The following is a 19,106-nucleotide window of genomic DNA, read 5'->3' as shown; positions in this document are numbered from 1 at the left end:
GTTGATAGCTGGAATTGCTATTGTAGCAACAAAGAAAATATGATTTAATTGACTCAGAGAAGCAAGACATCCATACTCATTGCTGTAAGGGTGCATGACTTTTAATTGACACATAGATTAAAAGTCGGTGCTGGGCTTTCTGCGTCGTGATTCGCGTGTTGACAAGTCGGAGAGATAGTGTCCTTCGAAAGAAGAAGTGGAGCTTACCCCGATTTCTACCACAGTCTTCGAATTTGCTGCATATCCCTGTTTTACAGGCCTGACTCACAGTGAAAGCGAGTCGCCACAGTGAACCTGCATCCATGCTTCCCTTTGGTTGTGGGTTCCTTCTCGTCATATGTGTCTGACATGTGCACAGGTGCACAAATACTCGGCCATTAGAAACACTACCACCTGTAGACTGTCGGTTCATACATCTTATTTTCGTGCATACGTGTAATTTACACTGATGTCACCAAAAATGAAAAAAAATGAAAACATTGGAGAATGATCTTTCTATCAGCCTTCGGCTGCATTTTTTACAACAGCCCCAGGTTGGTTTGCCCAACTGATGCATCATCTCTTCTTAGCGCTGTAGGAGGCTGAATGGATGAATAGATACTACGAGCATCCCATTTATAACGAGGCTCCACGAAAAATATTTTCCTGTTGAGTATAAGATGGCCTAATGCCATGTCACCTTTGAATAAATCTATCTTATCGTAGAACCAAAATTTCGCGGCATATCCACGAATTGAATAATGATGGGCAGCCGAAGCAGTGGCATCTTTGGGGGTTACCGTTAATGACCCCGCGAGATTGAACACTCACGTATGTGCATGAATATCAAAGCGGTGTACAGTTATATACAATGTTTATAAGTAATAAACTGTACGTTGTATGGAGTTGTGAATTGCGTTTTGTCTTCACTATTATTAAGGGGGGGGGAGTGATTTTAAATGAAAAGAATAGAAAAGTGAGCCCCGTAACTGTCTCTCAGGGGGAGGACACCTCAACAGTAGCTCACAAGGGATGGGGGTAAAGAAGGGATTAAAAGGTTAGCATTAAAAGGTAAAGAGATAGAGAGAGAGGAAGGAGAGAGCGAGGCGCAGGCACAGCGAACGACGGAAGTAAGGAGAAGACAGGAAAGATGGACAAGGTTGCAGCAGTCTAAGGACGGGGCACCATTGGCGAGAGCTCTTGTCGGCGTCAGGAGATGGCGTAGGGCTAATCCAGTCGGCCAGAGCTACGCTGTCGTCGTCGTCGGGGACCGGCGTCAGGAGGTGGCGTAGGACCAACCCAGTCGGCCAGAGCTGCACTGTCGTCGGAGATCGCGAGGGCACAATCGGTCGGCGCGGAATCCAGTGAGCGAGTCTCCTTCACTATTACTACTTTGTCGTATCGTAGACTTAGCGTGAAGTTGGAAAATACGAGGTCTGCGCACGTTCCCCTGGTTGCTGTTGGTTGCTTCCAATCATACGAAATGCATAACCATATCGAGACGTCATATTCTCCACAAGCCAGTCGGTGTCCGTGATCTCCATCGTCAGGACGTATAGCGGGTGCCTTACATGTGCTGTGCCGTGATGGCAGAAGGAGAATGTGTGGTCTGGAACGCTCTTGTTCTTCATCGTCATCAACGTCATCGTGAGCGTTATCAGTGGCAGGCTACCACGATGGGGCGATAAGCCTCGACCACAAGGAGCTCCACCCCTTCAAAAAAAGACACGGTAAATTCACATCCCCGTTCTCGGCCCCTACATCATAATGACCCTATTTTTTGTTCTTCTTTTCCCACCTTGTACTTCGCTTGTCGCGGTGGCCGAGTTCGTGAATGGAGTGCGTGGCTAACGCACAAAGAACAAACAAATGAGACGGTTAGTTCACGCTCCTCGTGTGTGTGTTCATTTGTGCCCAAGTGGTCCAAATTTCCGCAGACCTCCCCTACAGCGTCCTTCGTAATCATGAGGCTGTTTGGGGACCTTAAACCGCATATATTATTATTATTATTATTATTATTATTATTATTATTATTATTATTATTATTATTATTATTATTATTGCGTCTTTTTAAATTATATTTTATGGTACGTTGAGGTATTAGAACAAGTGTCGCAAAGTTTTTTTTAAAGATATACTCACCAGAGAATAATAATCTACAATATGAAAGAACAACTTTTCAGGCATACGTGAGCACTCTATATAAAGTCCCATTTTCGTTATTTTTTCATAAGTAAAATTTCATTAAAAGTGGGCCTTACACGAAAACTTTTAACTCAAGTAACACTAACCTTTAAAACTATTTCTTGTAAAGACATAAAAAAAGGTTTGTCTTATGCAATATACTAAATCAAACGTTATCTGATAAATAATAAAGACATAGTGAATAAATCCCCCCCAAAAGTATGCAATAGCATTAGGGGCCCGCAAGTATAACAGACACCCGTATAAAGTCTTCTGGCGCGATTTCGCCTACTGAGATTCATTGCACTTCTACTAATTTGATATGAAAGTTTGCCAAGTTTTAATGAGAAATGTTCATTAGGAAAGGAGTTATGACTAATCGCGTACGGAAAAATACCAGAAACATGACTTCTGAGGAAATCAACAAAACAGATCTGAGATCGATGCGAAGCTCACACACGATACTCCGGAGGAGCGGAACTTGCCATATGGGCAGCCAGTTCCATCGTGTAACTTATTACTGTGTACCTTATAGCTCGAGTGGCAAATCAGAATTTTTGTTTTCTAGCTTGTTATGTATCGTCACTGCCATTACGGGGCGCTTACGCGCTGCGGTGCTGGTAAGCTTTTGCAGTGTAGAAGCCAGACACGATCCATATTTGCCTAAAAATAATAAATGTGCTTCGGCTGTCATTAGAGAAATGACAGACAGCATCAACCAAAGCAAGTTTGATGGTTTTTAAGCTCACATCCGTGCCGTTAAGCGTGCACAACACATGCACCACGTTACACGTTCACCTGGTGAGAAGTTTATGACTTTTATGCCTGAAAACGACGTGTTGACAAAGCCTTTGGGGCATTTTCACATGTTCACGCTTGATAAAAATACTAAATTGATATTAAAGCACACCATATCAAGCTAATATAATGATGCAGACAAAACTGGCCCTTTCAGTTTCGGTTTCGTAGGTGGTGGGTCATAAAACATTTTTGCTTCTTTCTGTTGAAAAAGAAAAAAAAAACTGCGTAGACAAAAATTGTCTGCAGCAATATGATGGGCAATGAATTTTGCATTGAAAACGAGCAATAAAGATGGCATTTTGAAAAAGCATCATTTTTTAACGTTGCCTCATACCTTGAACCCCAACAATTATTCATTTCGTGTGGGCTTTCCGCTTGAGGAGCACACTGTAAGTTTCAAGATGATGGTCATTGTTGACGTGACATTACAATTCCTTGCTACAGATTCCTTCTTTCGGCCTAGTTGCGAAATAGTGCACAATAAGCACTCATATAGCTCTGTTGAGACAAGTTTCACTTTCGTGTTTTACTTTTTTTGATGACAGACAGCTCAGCCATGTTATTTTTCCCTATATGTAAGGAAACACAGAGCTCTAACTATAAGGTATTGTCATTTATCATGAATCGTGCCTTCACTGTCATCCCGTAATTATTCTGAAGGGTGAATCACTTTAGGATTTAGGATTGTCCATCGTCCATGCTCGCAGGGACGATGACGCTTATGACGGTGAAGAGTAACTGTATTCTAGACAACTCACTCTTTTTCTGCCATAGATGGAAACGAAGATGAACGTGCACTCGCCCGCGAAAAGCAACACCGACGCTCACAACAAACTGCCCTGAAGGCGAGAGCTCGCGAAGCAGAAGCAAAGCTGCAACACCGAAAACAAGCTGCTACTCCTGAGTTGAGAGAACGGCATGCGGTGGCTCAACGTCTAGGCCGACAGCAAGATACCCGGATGTGAGAGCTCGGGAAGCTGCGCTAAAACGGCAGCACCGACAACAAGCTACTGCTCCGGAGTCCAGGTCGTGGGAAATGGCGGCTCAATGACAAAAACAGATTGCATATATCGTACACACGCGTTCTCCCTGATTCGCATGTGCGAGTGGGCATTGTCAGGGTTGATTCACGGTAAGAACGATTCCCAGAGCTTCGGCCACCCATCAAGATTCACATCCTGGAGATGCGTGATTTTATTACCTTACCTGAATTCGTGTTTTCTTATTGTCCCGCCATCACCATCTTATACCAGTGTCATCACTACTTTACCGTCAATCAGTTCTCATCAGGCCATCGCCATCATGCGATTGTAACAGAACCACTGTCGTATTCTAGCCACTAGCCTTATGATGTCAAAGTCGTAACGTTCAGCTGCTATATCGACAGCACGCTGTGTTCATTCAGTTGACGTGACACCATCGTGTAGAATGGTTATAGAACCAGTTCAGTTTGATACATCTGTGCGCATGACGGCGCAAGTGGCTGACGAATGAACGAAAGGTGCCGCTGTCGCGTTTTGCTTATAGTGTGCATCGATGCGTGCCCCGCTCCCACCCTAACAAGAAATAAACGTACACCAAGGCTTCTTAGATTTGCAGCGCGTGTCACGTTGTGAATCGCGATGCACGTGCTGATGCTTAGACTCAAATGCAGGCGTTGCAGAGTACGTTGCCATGCGGTCGGTTATTGCTATTGTTTGCGAATTGTGGTTTCTCGGGAGGAAAACCCGCCACCGTGTTCTTGGGGTTATGGAGCTCGACTGCTGAACTGCAGGTCGCGCGTTGAAATACCTGCCACGGCGGCTGGGATTTGCAATGAAGGCGGAAATGCTCGAGCACCCAGGGCATCGCTTCGCCTGATTTTTGGTGTGCCAGAGCGCATCTCGAAGCCACAAGTGACGACCGGGAGATCACCAGTGTAACAGGCAAGGATGAGTTTTATTTCAGGCTAAATAATTGCGTGCCGTTATTGAGTCGGTCGAGTGAATCTTCCGAAGACACATCTCCGTGCATGTCAGTAGCCCATCAGCCATAGCGTTCACACTCAACGAAGTGTCAAACCTGCATGTCATTGCCTTTCACGCATTGGCGCCAAGAATTCATCGATGACGAGTGGTGTTCTTCACAGCAGGTCACGGTTTCCTACTTCACTTCTGTTGTTTTTTTTTTTCTTTGCGAACACACACTAAAGGAAATCAGACATGTTTCAATAATACCGCTATTTAAGGAGGAGGAGGAGGAATGAAAGAGGAAGGACAGGGAGTTTAGCCAGTTCTCCACTATTTAAAATACCCGTGTGTGTGTGTTTAATGGAGAGCACATTGCTGTCAAGAACCCCAGCCACGCAGATGATCACTATTTACGCTATTTAAAATACCCATAAATAGTGATCATCTGCGTGGCTGGGGTTCTTGACAGCTATGTGCTCTCCATTAAACACACACCCTTCATGACTGTCAAATAACGGGTGTTCGGCAATGAGCCAAGAGTGTACGCGAGATAGCTAATATTTTTGAGTGCAAGAATGTCTCAGCGTTTTCATTGATACAGTAAATTATAAAAGAACCGGCTTGTTTTTCGACAGCTTATCAACTCAGCGCTAGAATACCCGGGTTGCAGGCATGTGAAAATTTGTTCTGATATTTCAGTACAGTGAAAGTAAAACCACTGTTGTGATTAGAATTTAATTATGTTCGAGCGAAGGTTGTATTGAATGACCTGGGTAGTTGGTAGTGTTACGAAAAACTCTCCTCACCCATAGGTGGCCCATGAGCCATAGGAGTAATGTAGAACCCACGGGGTCCCTAATTGGCTCGCCCAGAATGAGTCATAAGCGAAAGCCGTCTTCTTTTTCTTCCGTCGATCCACTGATCCTTGCTCACCCTCCCAGCCACCAAAAGCTTTCAGCTCCTAACCTGGTTTTGCCCTGACTCGCTCCGAGATCGGAGACATTACAAGCTTTCTACACCCTATCTGGCTTTGCGATGCCTCCATGATCGGCGGGTCGATCCCAATGGCAGTGCAAATTGAAAACGTCATGCAGTGACATCGTGATGACGCCTCAAACTTGGTAGATATTTAACGTCATCACGTGACGACTCCTTGCATCACTTATGTTGACGCCACCACACCAACGGGGAATTTTTGCGTTTGAGGAGGCATTCATGACATTAATGAAACAAAATGAGTTTTCTTTCAGGAGAGTGGTTGTAACCGAGACTCTTCCGTTTGAAAACGAGCGCCTTGAACACTATGCCAAGCGTTCACGCTTCCGCAATATCTGAACTGAACTGAATCACATGAATGCGTTCTACTGGCGATGCAGATACTAACAGGGTCCCTTATTCATTTGCTTCATACGACTGGAAGACGAAAGCCATCTTCCTTTTTTGTTTTGCTCGTCGATGCATTGATCCCCTACCAACCACACTTGGAAAGCTTTCTGCATCTTACGTGGTCCTGCACTGCCTCCGAAATCAGAAGCACTTTACCCGGTTTCACATTACATCACTGATCGGATCATCATCATCATCATCAGCCTGATTACGTCCACTGCAGGACAAAGGCCTCTCCCATGTTCGCCAGTTAACTCGGTCCTGTGCTTGCTGTTGCCAATTTATACCCGCAAACTTCATAATCTCATATGCCCACCTAACCTTCCGTCTCCCCCTAACCCGCTCGCCTTCTCTGGGAATCAAGTTAGTTACCCTTAATGACCAGCGGTTATCCTGTCTACGCGCTATATGCCCGGCCCATGTCCATTTCCTCTTCTTGATTTCAACTATGATATCCTTAACCCCCGCTTGTCCCGTAATCCACTCTGCTCTCTTCTTGTCTCTTAAGGTTACTCCTACCATTTTTCTTTCCATTGCTCGCTGCGTCGTCCTCCATTTCATTTAAGCTGAACCCTCTTTGTAAGTCTCCAGGTTTCTGCTCCGTAGCTAAGTACCGGCAAGGTACAGCTGTTATATACCTTCCTTTCAGGGATAGTGGCAATCTACCTGTCATAACTTGAGAGTGCTTGTCAAATGTGCTCCACCCCATCCTTATTCTTCTAGTTACTTCAATCTCGTGGTGCGGCTCCGCGGTTATTACCTGCCCTAAGTAGACATAGTCTTTTACTACTTGAAGTGCACTATTACCTATCTCGAACCGCTGCTCTTTTCCGAGGTTGTTGTACATTACTTTCGTTTTCTGCAGATAGTTTAAGACACACCTATCTGCTCTCCTTGTCTAACTCCGTAATCATGAGTTGCAATTCGTCCCCTAAGTTACTCAGCAATGCAATGTCATCGGCGAAGCGCAGGTTACTAAGGTACTCTCTCTTAACTCTTATCCCTAATTACTCCCATTCTAAGATTCCGAAAACCTCCTGTAAGCACGCGGTAAATAGCATTGGGGAGATTGTGTGCCCCTGCCTTACACCCTTCTTGATTGGTATTCTGTTGCTTTGTTTATGAAGCAGTGTGGTAGCAGTTGAACCCCTGTAGATTTCTTGCAGGATGTTTATATATATTTCATCGACGCCATGATTACGCAGTGTCTGCATGACGGCTGATATTTCTACTGAATCAAATGCCTTCTCGTAATCTATGAAGGCTATGTATAGTGGTTGGTTATATTCTGAGCATTTCTCTATTACCTGATCGATAGTATAAATGTCGATTGTTGAGTACCCTGTTCGAATCCTGCCTGTTCCTTTGGTTGATTGAATTCTAATGTTTTCTTTACTCTGTTAGCAATTGCCTTTGTAAATAGCTTGTATACTACAGAGAGCAAGCTGATCGGCCTGTAATTCTTCAAGTCTTGTCATCTCCTTAATTATGTATTAAGATGATGTTACCATTCTTCCAAGACTCTGGTATTCTTCCCGTCAGGAGATACCTCGTAAACAGCGTGGCTAGTTTTCTAACACAACACCTCATAAACAGGGTTGCTAGTTTATCTAACACAATCTGTCTTCCATCTTTCAGCAGATCTGATGTTACCTGATCCTCACCAGCAGCTTTGCCTCTTTGCATGCTCTTCAAAACTTTTCTGACTTCTATCATTACTGGTGGGGTGTCATCTGGGTTACTGCTAGTTCTTATAGTATTAAGGTCATGGTTGTCATGGGTACTGTACAGATCTCTGTAAAACTACTCCGCTATTTTAACTATCCTATTCATAATGGTAGCTAATTTGTCTTTGTTGTCCCTTAGTGCATACATCTGATTTTTGCCTATCCCCAGTTTCCTCTTCACTGCTTTGACGCTTCCTCCGTTTTTGAGAGTTTTTTTTAATTCTCTCCATGTTATACCTTCTTACATCGCATACCTTACGCCTATTAATCAACTTCGAAAGCTCTGCCAGTTCTATTTAGTCTGTTGTACTTGATTGGACCACCTCTGACCAAGATATGTTTGTGTAGCACTCTGCAGCAAGCTCTGCCACGTCATGTGAAGACCTCATCATTTAAAGTTTGACAGGGCGTCATTATCACGTCATAACGACGTCACAAATCTTTGCGATATCTGACGCCATCATCACGTCGTATGGTTAGGTCCTCTCGTGATAGTAATTTTAGGGGCGAAGCTCTTCGTAGTTTAACTTGTCTTGCATCGGGCGTAACCGGCAGTATCAGACAGACAGACAGACAGACAGACAGACAGACAGACAGACAGACAGACAGACAGACAGACAGACAGACAGACAGACAGACAGACAGACAGACAGACAGACAGACAGACAGACAGACAGACAGACAGACAGACAGACAGATGGAGACACGGATGGACGACTGGATGGAAGCGTGGACGGAAGCACAGACGGATGGATGGGTGGACGGGCGGACGGACAGACAGACTGATGGACTGTCGGATGGACAGACGGAGGCTTCGCCCAACTCATCATTGTTAACTCCATGAATATGCTGTGCTTTTATTTGCAGCACTTGCCCCCGACGTCACCAACGCGGGAAGCTCGCTGTAAAACTTCGCCCTGGATGAGACGCCTACGGCTTTCGCCTTGAAAAACATTCGGAGAGCAGCACACTTACTGTGGGCACTTCACTGCAATATTTACTATTGGTGGACTACGAGTGACCTACTGGGCAACGCGTACATAAGGTAGATATAAGAAACTGCACATCTAACGGCAATGGCAATGTCGACAACTGAACTAAACAGCGTTTCCATGATAGGACAATGGTCCTCTGGTGGGGCTATTTAACAGGTCAACGAAAACAGGGAAGAACGTGAAAGACTACACACCGATTCCACACAAGAACAGTGTCCTACGTACGCTCCTACCCCTTTGAATAAATAAATATTAAAATAAATAAATAAATCAATAAATATTGTAATAGATAAATAAACAATTAATAAATTATCATTGAAAGGAGAGTACGTAGGGCACGACAACGCCAAGCTTCTTTTGCCCACATATCAAAGATAGCGGAAGAGCTCTTTAATTTCTGTGGTGATTATGGAAGAAAAATGTTAAGAATTCTGCTTTTTAAAGCAGTTTCGTGTCCAAGTCTAAATGGCAAGTTCTGATTCTCACGACTGGCGAAAACTCGGATGACAACGCGGAGTGTGCGGCCGGCAGCCGACGCTGCACGCGGCGTGAAGCACACTGGCATGGCAGCGTCGTTAGTTTTCCCAACGGCCACTGCATCTACCCGAGAGAGCTGGCGTTTATGGGAAACGGGAAAACTGACCTAGTTCGCGAAAAGTTTATCGTGTCTGGGTGATGGAGGAACTAGGTCAGTCCCAGAAGAGAGGCGAGTAAGTAATGAAACAAAGGGGTGTTAAGCACAAATTGGCTTAAAAAATAAAAAAAATGCGAAATGGGCATGGGAAGGGCATGTCGTGCATAAGCAAGATAAGAAGTGGTGGTCATTAAAGGGTCCCTGCAAAACGTTTTGAGCCTGGTCAGAAAACGTTGCCGATCTGTAGTCGAGGCTCCCGAAAACGCGCGAGCTAAATATTGTCATGCCAGCGAAATATGAACACGCGGCCTGAAACTGAAAATAAATGTTCAAGGTCAGATAAAAAATCGCTTTGTCTCCTCTGGGCAAATTACGCGACACGATCCAAAATAACTGCGTCACTGGCCAAGCATGAGCCATTGGCTGATATGAGCATGGTGCACTCGCTCGTTACTGACGCCGTGGCGGGAGGCCACGACTTGTCTACGCGTGCACACGTGATCGCACTGAGAACCACGCATTCGAGGCAAAAAAGAAGAGAAAAAGTGCTTAATGTCACGAGGCACACGTGACATATATTCTTCCCACCGCCATCCCTCTCTGCTTAGCTTCCAGCGCCTTTGTCAGGACGAGAAAATAGAATGCAGTTGCAGCGTGCGACATATATTTGTGGCTTCGCTCATACTGGACAGATTGTAATTTTTTGTAACGGTGAATTCGTTGGCCGATAAGCTCCTTTAGTGAATTCATTCCATAGCTATTTGGAGAAGTGTTCTATAGTCCTCTTAAGAATGACATACAGGAAACGCGCGACGGGAAGACAGAGAGTCAGACAAGCACATGAGATTGGGAAGTTCTGCTGTATGACGTGCCCGCAACAAACACAGTTCTGCGTTGATTGGCGGAACATGCAAGAGGCCTTTAACCTGCAGGGTCCGCAGTCAGGATGAGGGTGATGATGATTATGACCATGACATCCATACTGATGAAACATCGTTATAATGACATCCTCTTTCATCAGGGCCATGCCATCGAGGTGAGGATGTCCTAGTCATGCCACTGGCATCAACATATACCGCCTGCATCAGCCAAGGTTCATCGGCACCATCTCCCTATGTCGGGTCATACTGTGGAGGCCACCACAATGGCGTCATGTTGACCCCTTCATTCTTTTGCTTTACTGTCATCACCCTCTTGCAAAGTGTCCGTGTTGAACACGAGTTCCTCATGTACAAGCCCCCATCTGCTCTGGTGGCTTACAGAAACCACCGCTTTTTGTTACAGAGCACGAGGTGGCCAAGCTGATTCCTGAAAATGATTCCCCCATTACAGGTGTGCTTGATGTGCACGTTAAATAATCCCAAGTGGCTTGAATGAATTCGGTGTCGTCCTATACGACGTATCTCATAACAGAAATCATTGCTCTGAACATCTGAAGCAGCTGTCAAAGTGATTCAATTGTTTAATATGGTGTCGCAAGAATGCACCAAGAATAGTGGCAACTTTTCGGTGATGAGACTGCACATCAGGAGGTATTTGCTTACTTTCACTCGTTTGTAAGGGCCTTTCATTAGTATTTACGTCAGGGAAACATGCCCTTGCGCATATTTTCAAGCTAATGGCTTCGGATGATGATAATGATCACGATAATTGATGTCACGTATGCGGATCACGCCCACCCTGAGTGATTGGCCAAGAAACGAATAGCTCTCAGGAATGAACAGATGAATTGCACGAATATTGAAGACTTTTAAAGGGATCATTCTGTATTATTAGTGCTAATTTTCGAACTTTGTTTGAAAACCACCCCTGTTCAATGAATATTTTTCAACAGCGTAGCAGATATCTCTGCAGTGGCATAATAAAGATCTCAAGGACCGAATATAACAAGCAGCAATACATTGTAAGTAAACGCGGCTTTCAAATTTTATTTTTAAGTAAACAAAAGCAAGTGCACATTTCGCTTGGATGCACATTCGCAAAGTGCATATTTCGCTAATTCCACTGCAGTGTTTGACCACAACCTCTGGTGCGTATAAATCATGCTTGAGAAACAGCAATATGCGAATAAATAGCATTGCAAGTAATTCTTCAGCTTTAATTTTCTATCGCTGCTATTTGCGCCTGATCTCATTCTTTTTTAAATATTTCTCTACCTCTCACTTTTGAATTTTGCGATCTTCCTTCTGGGTAGGTGCCATTATTCGTGACTTTCATCGTCATTACCCAGCAGCCTCACGCTCCTAAAAAGTGCACGCGTAAAGAAGAAGAGATGGAGAAAGTCAAGGCTGTGTTTCCTAAACTGGACTGGCTTAAAAAATCAAATGTGTGAGTTCTTTACTGCATTTGTCGCGATCATGGGAGCACACTTTGGCAGTACGATGTCATAGACTTCTATATGAACGCAGAAAGGTCCCCCTTCCGATAGCAGTTTCGTGTTCGGTATCGAGTCTGCCTTGAGGGATGCTACTGCATTCTGTGTTTAATGTCTATAAGCAATGATTTGATTTTCTATTCTCGATACGGCCAGCAGAAAGGGACTCACCTCACCGCGGCAATACGCAATACGATGTGGTGTTGCTAAGTGAAACACCCAATACATTATTAGGAGCGAAGCACTTCATGTACTGTGCGTGCAATGTACTGTGCAGGTGCTTATAATGCGAGGCACATTTGTATGATGGCTTTTAAGATGTCAGTTTCATGGTACATGAAACGTAAGTTGGCCAAAAGCACTGAAAATGATTTGATAGGGGTAGGACGCTGATCGTGTGCCATTGAAAATGCTCTAGCAGCTCATTCAGAGTCCGAAGATGATTTGATAGGGGTAGGACGCTGATCGTGTGCCACTGAAAATGCTCTAGCAGCTCATTCAGAGTCCGAAGATGTTTTATCCCCCGAGACGTTGGCGAGCTCAAACCATTGGCTCAAACTGATAAACATTTTCCTGCAGTAGAGGTTGTTAAAATCACTCAATATATGGCGTCCATGCGTTGCTCCTGGCGAATTCCCACAGCTTCTTTGTAGCGATCTGAATAATCAGCGAGAAATTCTCTTTCCCCCGCCGCGGTGTTCTAGAGGCTAAGGTAGTCGGCTGCTGACCCGCAGTTAGCGGGTTCGATTCCCGGCTGCGGCGGCTGCATTTCCGATGGATTGATTGATTGATTTGTGGGGTTTAACGTCCCAAAACCACCATATGATTATGAGAGACGCCGTAGTGGAGGGCTCCGGAAATTTTGACCACCTGGGGTTCTTTAACGTGCACCCAAATCTGAGCACACGGGCCTACGACATTTCCGCCTCCATCGGAAATGCAGCCGCCGCAGCCGGGATTTGAACCCGCGACCTGCGGGTCAGCAGCTGAGTACCTTAGCCACTAGACCACCGCGGCGGGGCTCATTTCCGATGGAGGTGCAAATGTTGTAGGCCCGTGTGCTCAGATTTCGGTTCACGTTAAAGAACCCCAGGTGGTCGAAATTTCCAGAGCCCTCCACTACGGCGTCTCTCATAATCATATGGTCGTTTTTGGACGTTAAACCCCGCGTATCAATCTATCAATCAGAAATCTTCTTCCAGCAAACTTTTGGTGTCTCCAGTTTTTAACGCTCATACGAGTTGCGCAGGGAATCTATTTCAGTTTAAAGGTTAAGAAACTTTCTGGATAGAATGCTGCAAGCTGGTATGACGTTAGCCAATGTGGTGTGCCTGTTCAATATCGCTAACTATATTGGTAAGGCGATGAAGGAACAAGCAATGAGGATTAGTTCTGTCTCTGCGTGACTATCATAATCGCCTTCAGGAAGGCTTACGATTAAAAGGTTGTTACTCCTCATTCACTTGTTTGTTAATTACTTCACCTAGCTGTCCACTTGTATTCGAGGGTTTCAACTCGGCAACCACAGACCACAGAATAAAAGGGTGTAGAGAGATATCAAAGACAAAAGGAAACAAAAAATTGTGTAAAAGTACCGGATGAAATAGCTTGACGCTACAGAGCCCTTGCTGATTGGTAGCCTGGTCCGTCATTCAAGAGCACAAAATGCGAATATCCTCCCTTGTACGCGCCATGCTCCAGTGAAACCAGCATGCGTCGAAGTGGCGCGCGGAAGAGAATGTTCCCTTTAGAAACAGGGTATACGTTAACTTTCAACATGAGATTACGTGACAGTTGTTTGTTTGCTAGGGTGCCCCTCAAAGTGACCGCTCTCAGAACAAAGGAAAGGGAAGGCGAGCTCAGCCTTTCAGACATCTGTAATTTGAAAGGCCGGTGCCTACCTCGCACGTGCAATCAATGCTTAGTCCTTTACTTTTTCCTGCTGGCGTAATTACAGTAGTGACAAGGAAGTTAGCACACCCACACTTTTGGAATAATACTTTGTGAGCGTATATTTGAAGAAAACGACACAACAGATCAGTTTTTTTAACACGAAGGTGTTTTATGCCGGGGTCCACCACGGCTCCCCTGACGTATTTCCGTCACGAATATGACGTTGTAAATAGTATTAGCAGATCGGAAAGAAATAAACGAGAAGGCGTATCTCGCAATGCGGGGCGTCCAACCAGTGACCTCGCGCTCCTCAGCTAACGACGCTAACCAACGATCCTTTACGAACTTAATAATGGTGAGCCATTTATATACACAATTTACCACTGGCAATTCTTTGATCTCAACAAACACAGCGCCTTTTCATTATGAGTAGCAAGATGGTACGACGGGCGCGTCTCTAAAGGTTCGTGCCGCGCCACCCCACGGGTCGCGATGAGCACGCGCCTCCACAAGGCATAGTCAAAGTGCGTATAGAAGTTCTCTGGCATGATGGCTAACTCACGCGCGTGCATATCTCTAGATTTGGGCACTCGATACCTTGCAAGTTTACTTCTGAATTTAGAGTAGCTAAAGAGAACACGAACGTCAGTTCGCTCGTTGCCGCGGCCGCGTTACGAAAAGAGCATGCTGCTCATAGGCGAAAAAGTATGTATTGTGACAGTTCGCACTCGTCCTGTGCATACCTGCGCGCTCATTTCATGCGTCTTCCAGTTTGGCCAGCGCGCTTCAAGTGTCTAGCTTTGACAGTTGTTTGTCCACGCTCATCCTGTCTACGCTCATTTTGTGCGTGCTTTATGCTTGGGGTGGGCACAACAAGTTTATATCTTTTTGCCGTTCTTCGTGTGACATAATGCATTTAGTTCCTGTAACATACATTTTTCGCCCTTGGGCTGAAACAATGCGGAATAGACGCTCAAATACCTCTACGAGAACACGTTTCACTTTCGCATTGTACCAATTCCCAGAAAGAGGGATGAGCCACGTTTTTTTTCTCATTAATTGCAGGCCGTCGAAGACAAGACACACATCCCTGGCACCACGGCAGCACGCACAGGGGTCGACGCTGATGAGTCATTCCATGGATGCACTGTCGTCGCCACCGTTCAACACGGCCATGCAAGTGCTGCAGAAGCTGAAGCATCCGGTAAAAGGTGCTACACCGTTTAGCCAAATGGACAGCTTCAGGCCCTGTGGTCACCATGTGCGTGCCATGCTGATGGCTCTCTCAGGCACGTTGGCCGCCGGTATGGCTCTCGGCAACGCCTCGGCCGCCATGCCCTCCATCGAGCGCCGCTTCTGGCGCGACGAACCATCCAGCCCACCCGAAAATCGCTGGATCCCCGACAGCCTCTTCCTGGGTGCCACCGTTGGCGCTCTTGTCTCTGGTACGCGAGTTTCAGTTGTAGATATCTTGTCTGGTATATAGGCATAGCAGTGATGCCATCGTGATAACGGTTTTCCAGATAGTCGTTGCAACATATTCTCATGTTGCGCGTGATGGCAGTGCACAGCTGAAATTTAAGGGGCCCTAGTGGTTATTGTGCAGGGCTCCCCGATGAACCTTTGGGAGCCACGTATGGGCTAACTACAGGGCAAATAAATACTATTGTTTTGTTCTACTCTCTCTGCGTTCTATTCTACGCTTGGTGGTCTGTGCCTCCGCAAGTAAGTTAGTCAGGAACCTTACTCTCCTGTAAATGCCGAGACCATGAAGACTTTCATGGTTGACGTGTTAAGTATATTCATTTCTGAGGATAACTTACACCTTGCACTCTTCGGGGGAAATAGCAACGCTAATCTGCAGATGTCAATTCTAAATACACAGTTTCTTTTTTTTTTCGGTTGTGTCTTGACTCATAGGGGCTACATAGGATTGTTTGTAAAAGATAATACTGACGGCTATTATATCTGTGGAGCTCACCTAGATGCTTTCTGAGAAAATCTTTTAAAGATATATGGCACGAAGTGGTGTGCAGGCCTGACTGCTGGGAGGTGTCGTGAGCCGCATGCGGCCCATGGGTCACGTGATTGAGACCCCTAATTTAGAGAATCAGTTGTTATGACGCCAGGTGTTGCGGTACTACACGCATTTTATAGCGTTCGTTTGTGCGCTCTCGCAAGGCTGCATGCCCACGATGTCGTGTCGAGAGTCACGTTGGGTCATGCAGTAGTGAGGTGACTTTTTTGCCACTTATAACTGTGAAACCAACATTCGCCTATAATCTCCAACACCCGAAAGCATTATGCTATGTGTCAATCTGCAGTATTCGACATTATACGCTTGCTGTGATGGGTGCAACAAAGCGCTCTGCCGTTGGTGTTGACATGTCTTCAACGCATTGAATTCTACGTGAATGAACATTGCCGATTACGTATATATGTTTTCTCGCCGACTTTTCTTTTTCGATAAACGCATGAGGCCTACAAGCTATTCTCGTAAAATTCTCCCTGTTGTGTATTGCTCATCATGCATTCAGTGATTTGTGGCGGGAATATGTATTTTTCACGTTGGTTTTTAATTTATGCTTGTTGGCAATGAAGGAATTCTGCTGCACCTTGCGGGCCACCGAAGGACCCTGCTGCTGAGTTCGGGTGGCCTAACTAGCTTCTGGGTGTCCTTGATGCTGGCGAACAGGGTCAGCATGATAGTCGTCAGCCGTGTGGCCATCGGCATTTGCGTGGGCGTCATGACCAACTGCGTCTGCCTTTACGTCACTGACGTTGCTCCTCCAGCCAAGAGAACACTCTACGGAGGCCTCGTTGAGGTTTGTATCATACCAGCTATATAAAAAAATGCCGCCATATCCACGAAGTGAATGATGATGAGTGGGCGAAGCTCCGGAGGTAAACCTGGTAAACCATGAATCCTCCGTACATTTTGCCCACTCGATTTTATTGCAACGCTCCCACTAGCGTACGTCGCCGCACTATATCGAACGATGACACGCGCCATATGTGGCATCATTCCTATTTTATAACACCTCGCATCTTTCATAATCAACTACACGTACCGCCGTCTAGTTTATAACATCTTGCATCTTTTGGACGGACGGACGGACGGACGGACGGACGAACGGACGGATGGATGGATGGATGGACGGACGGACGGACGGATGGACGGATGGATATGGCTGTACCCTTTAGATCGGGCGGTGGCTAGCGTAATACTACGCTAGCCACTATATGTAGCCACTGTATGTAGTCCCCTGTATGTAGCCACGAGAGGTGGCTACATACAGGGGACGCACAGCCCACGCGTTAAGGAGCTTCGCTCCTAAAAGACACGCATAATGAGGTAACAAAAACTGCCATTTTCTAATTTCTGATGCTCGTAAAGATGCTGGCCCTGGACACTGCTACATAAATCAACTTCAGCGCATGGCACCTAACCACAATTGACGTTAACCCGACGTGACGGCTGTATAAAAGGAGCACATAAAATTGGTTAGGCAGCACTGCAACCACTATTGAAGTTTCGAGAAGATTAGCGTCTATTTCAAAAGTAGTTCCGAGACCTGGCGTAGCTTTATACTAAAATGCTTGACTATCACGCAGACTGCTTGGGTTCGATTCCTGCTGGGATACTGAAATTTATTATTTGCGTTCGTCGGGGGGTCAATGCTGCCAATGTCAGGTTTTTCTTAACACTGACGTTTATTGTATCCCTTCGTTGAATCGACACTACCGATGTCGGGTATTGCTTAACGCGCACGCGTTGAAAGTACCCATGTGTGTTCTCATCGTTGCTGGGTAGATATTAAGTGCCAATCACCTGTGGCACACACCTGCATACCAGCGGCACACACCCGCCAGTAGGTTTATGCCACTGTCTGGCGGGAAGTGTTTGACGACGTACGCGACGGGATAGGGGCATTACACATGTCTTGACTAGCGCGTCATATTTGTCAAACCATGTTACCCTCCCATGCTAATTTTGGTGCACGCTAAGTTAAGGGGGTGACGACGAGAGCACCCACACCTAAGCGGCTATAGAGCTAAATATTCGCTGAAAGTCGCCGAAGTTCGCTGAGAATTCCTTTGTTATTAAAAACAGGATGTGGCAAGTACACAAGCGCACTAAGGAATTCGGCGTGACACGCTCCCTTCGACCGAAGGTCTAGCGACTTTACGATAGTTCTCATGTTTTTTCATCTCAAGCAAATAACATGCGATGCCTTTCTTTGCATACTGCAGGCTCTTTGAGCATCTATCTATCTATCTATCTATCTATCTATCTATCTATCTATCTATCTATCTATCCGCCTATGTCTGGGTGATCTCGTGATCACCCCCTTGGCGTAAACTGAAATTAGTATGGGAGGGTAAGATGGTTTGACGAATACGACTCACTGGTCATGGCATGAAAAATGGCAATCCCGTCGCGTAGGTCGTCAAACGCTTTCATTCAGACAGTGGCACATACCCAGGGGCGGGTATGTGCCACTGGTATGCAGGTACGTGCCACAGGAGATTGACAGTTATATCTACCAAGGAACTGCGAGAACACACAAGGGTAGTTTTAAGGCATGAGCATCAATTAAAAGCCGATGTCGTTAGCATGGACTTAACAAATGCAAAGATTAAATGCAAGGATATCACCAGGAATCAGAGCTTAGCATTCAGCGTGGCAATCAAGTATTATACCACAGAGCCAAGCGAGGTCTTGGAACTATATTGCTACGATACTGAGGGGTCGTGTGGAAGAAGAGGAGAACGAGGTTGGCACGAGCGGTGATCGGCCAGATACCTGGACTTGGTGGTCACGATTCCACTGCCCACAGATCTTGTTTGTTCAAGCGCTGCTAGAACCAATGAACGTCAAAATCAAACATATTTTCTCAACAAGAAACGTTAATTTAGATCTTAAGATAGAATTTGCGAATATTTATCCCTCTAACGCAAAGCAAATGCCATTTCAATATTTAAATGATCGGCTGCAGGATTACTTGGCACATGTGAACATGAACAACATAATTGCGACTGATGCATCCGTATCAAATGAAAAGGCTGGGGTAGGTATCTTCTCACGTTCCCTTGACTGGTCCTTTTCGGTTAGACTCCCAGATTACACACCAATATTCATAGCAGAATTATTTTCTATTGTACTGGCACTACGGAAACTTC

At 45.5% G+C, this 19,106-nt stretch overlaps 1 protein-coding gene across 1 annotated transcript in view; it reads left to right on the top strand.

Moving 5' to 3' along the window:
• The first annotated feature begins 15,060 nt into the window (after window positions 1-15,060).
• LOC119178595 (facilitated trehalose transporter Tret1-like) overlaps window positions 15,061-19,106 on the top strand; it is a 36,100-nt gene continuing 32,054 nt past the window's right edge. Inside the window, exons 1-2 of the mRNA XM_075883645.1 lie at window positions 15,061-15,367; window positions 16,524-16,747. Coding sequence (XP_075739760.1) covers window positions 15,061-15,367; window positions 16,524-16,747 — 531 coding nt within the window. The remainder of the gene's footprint in view (window positions 15,368-16,523; window positions 16,748-19,106) is intronic.

The sequence above is a fragment of the Rhipicephalus microplus genome, unplaced genomic scaffold, assembly GCF_043290135.1.
Source record: "Rhipicephalus microplus isolate Deutch F79 unplaced genomic scaffold, USDA_Rmic scaffold_18, whole genome shotgun sequence".
Taxonomy (NCBI): domain Eukaryota; kingdom Metazoa; phylum Arthropoda; class Arachnida; order Ixodida; family Ixodidae; genus Rhipicephalus; species Rhipicephalus microplus.
Note: the sequence above shows the minus strand (reverse complement) of the source record. Positions and strands in the feature narration are given on the sequence as shown.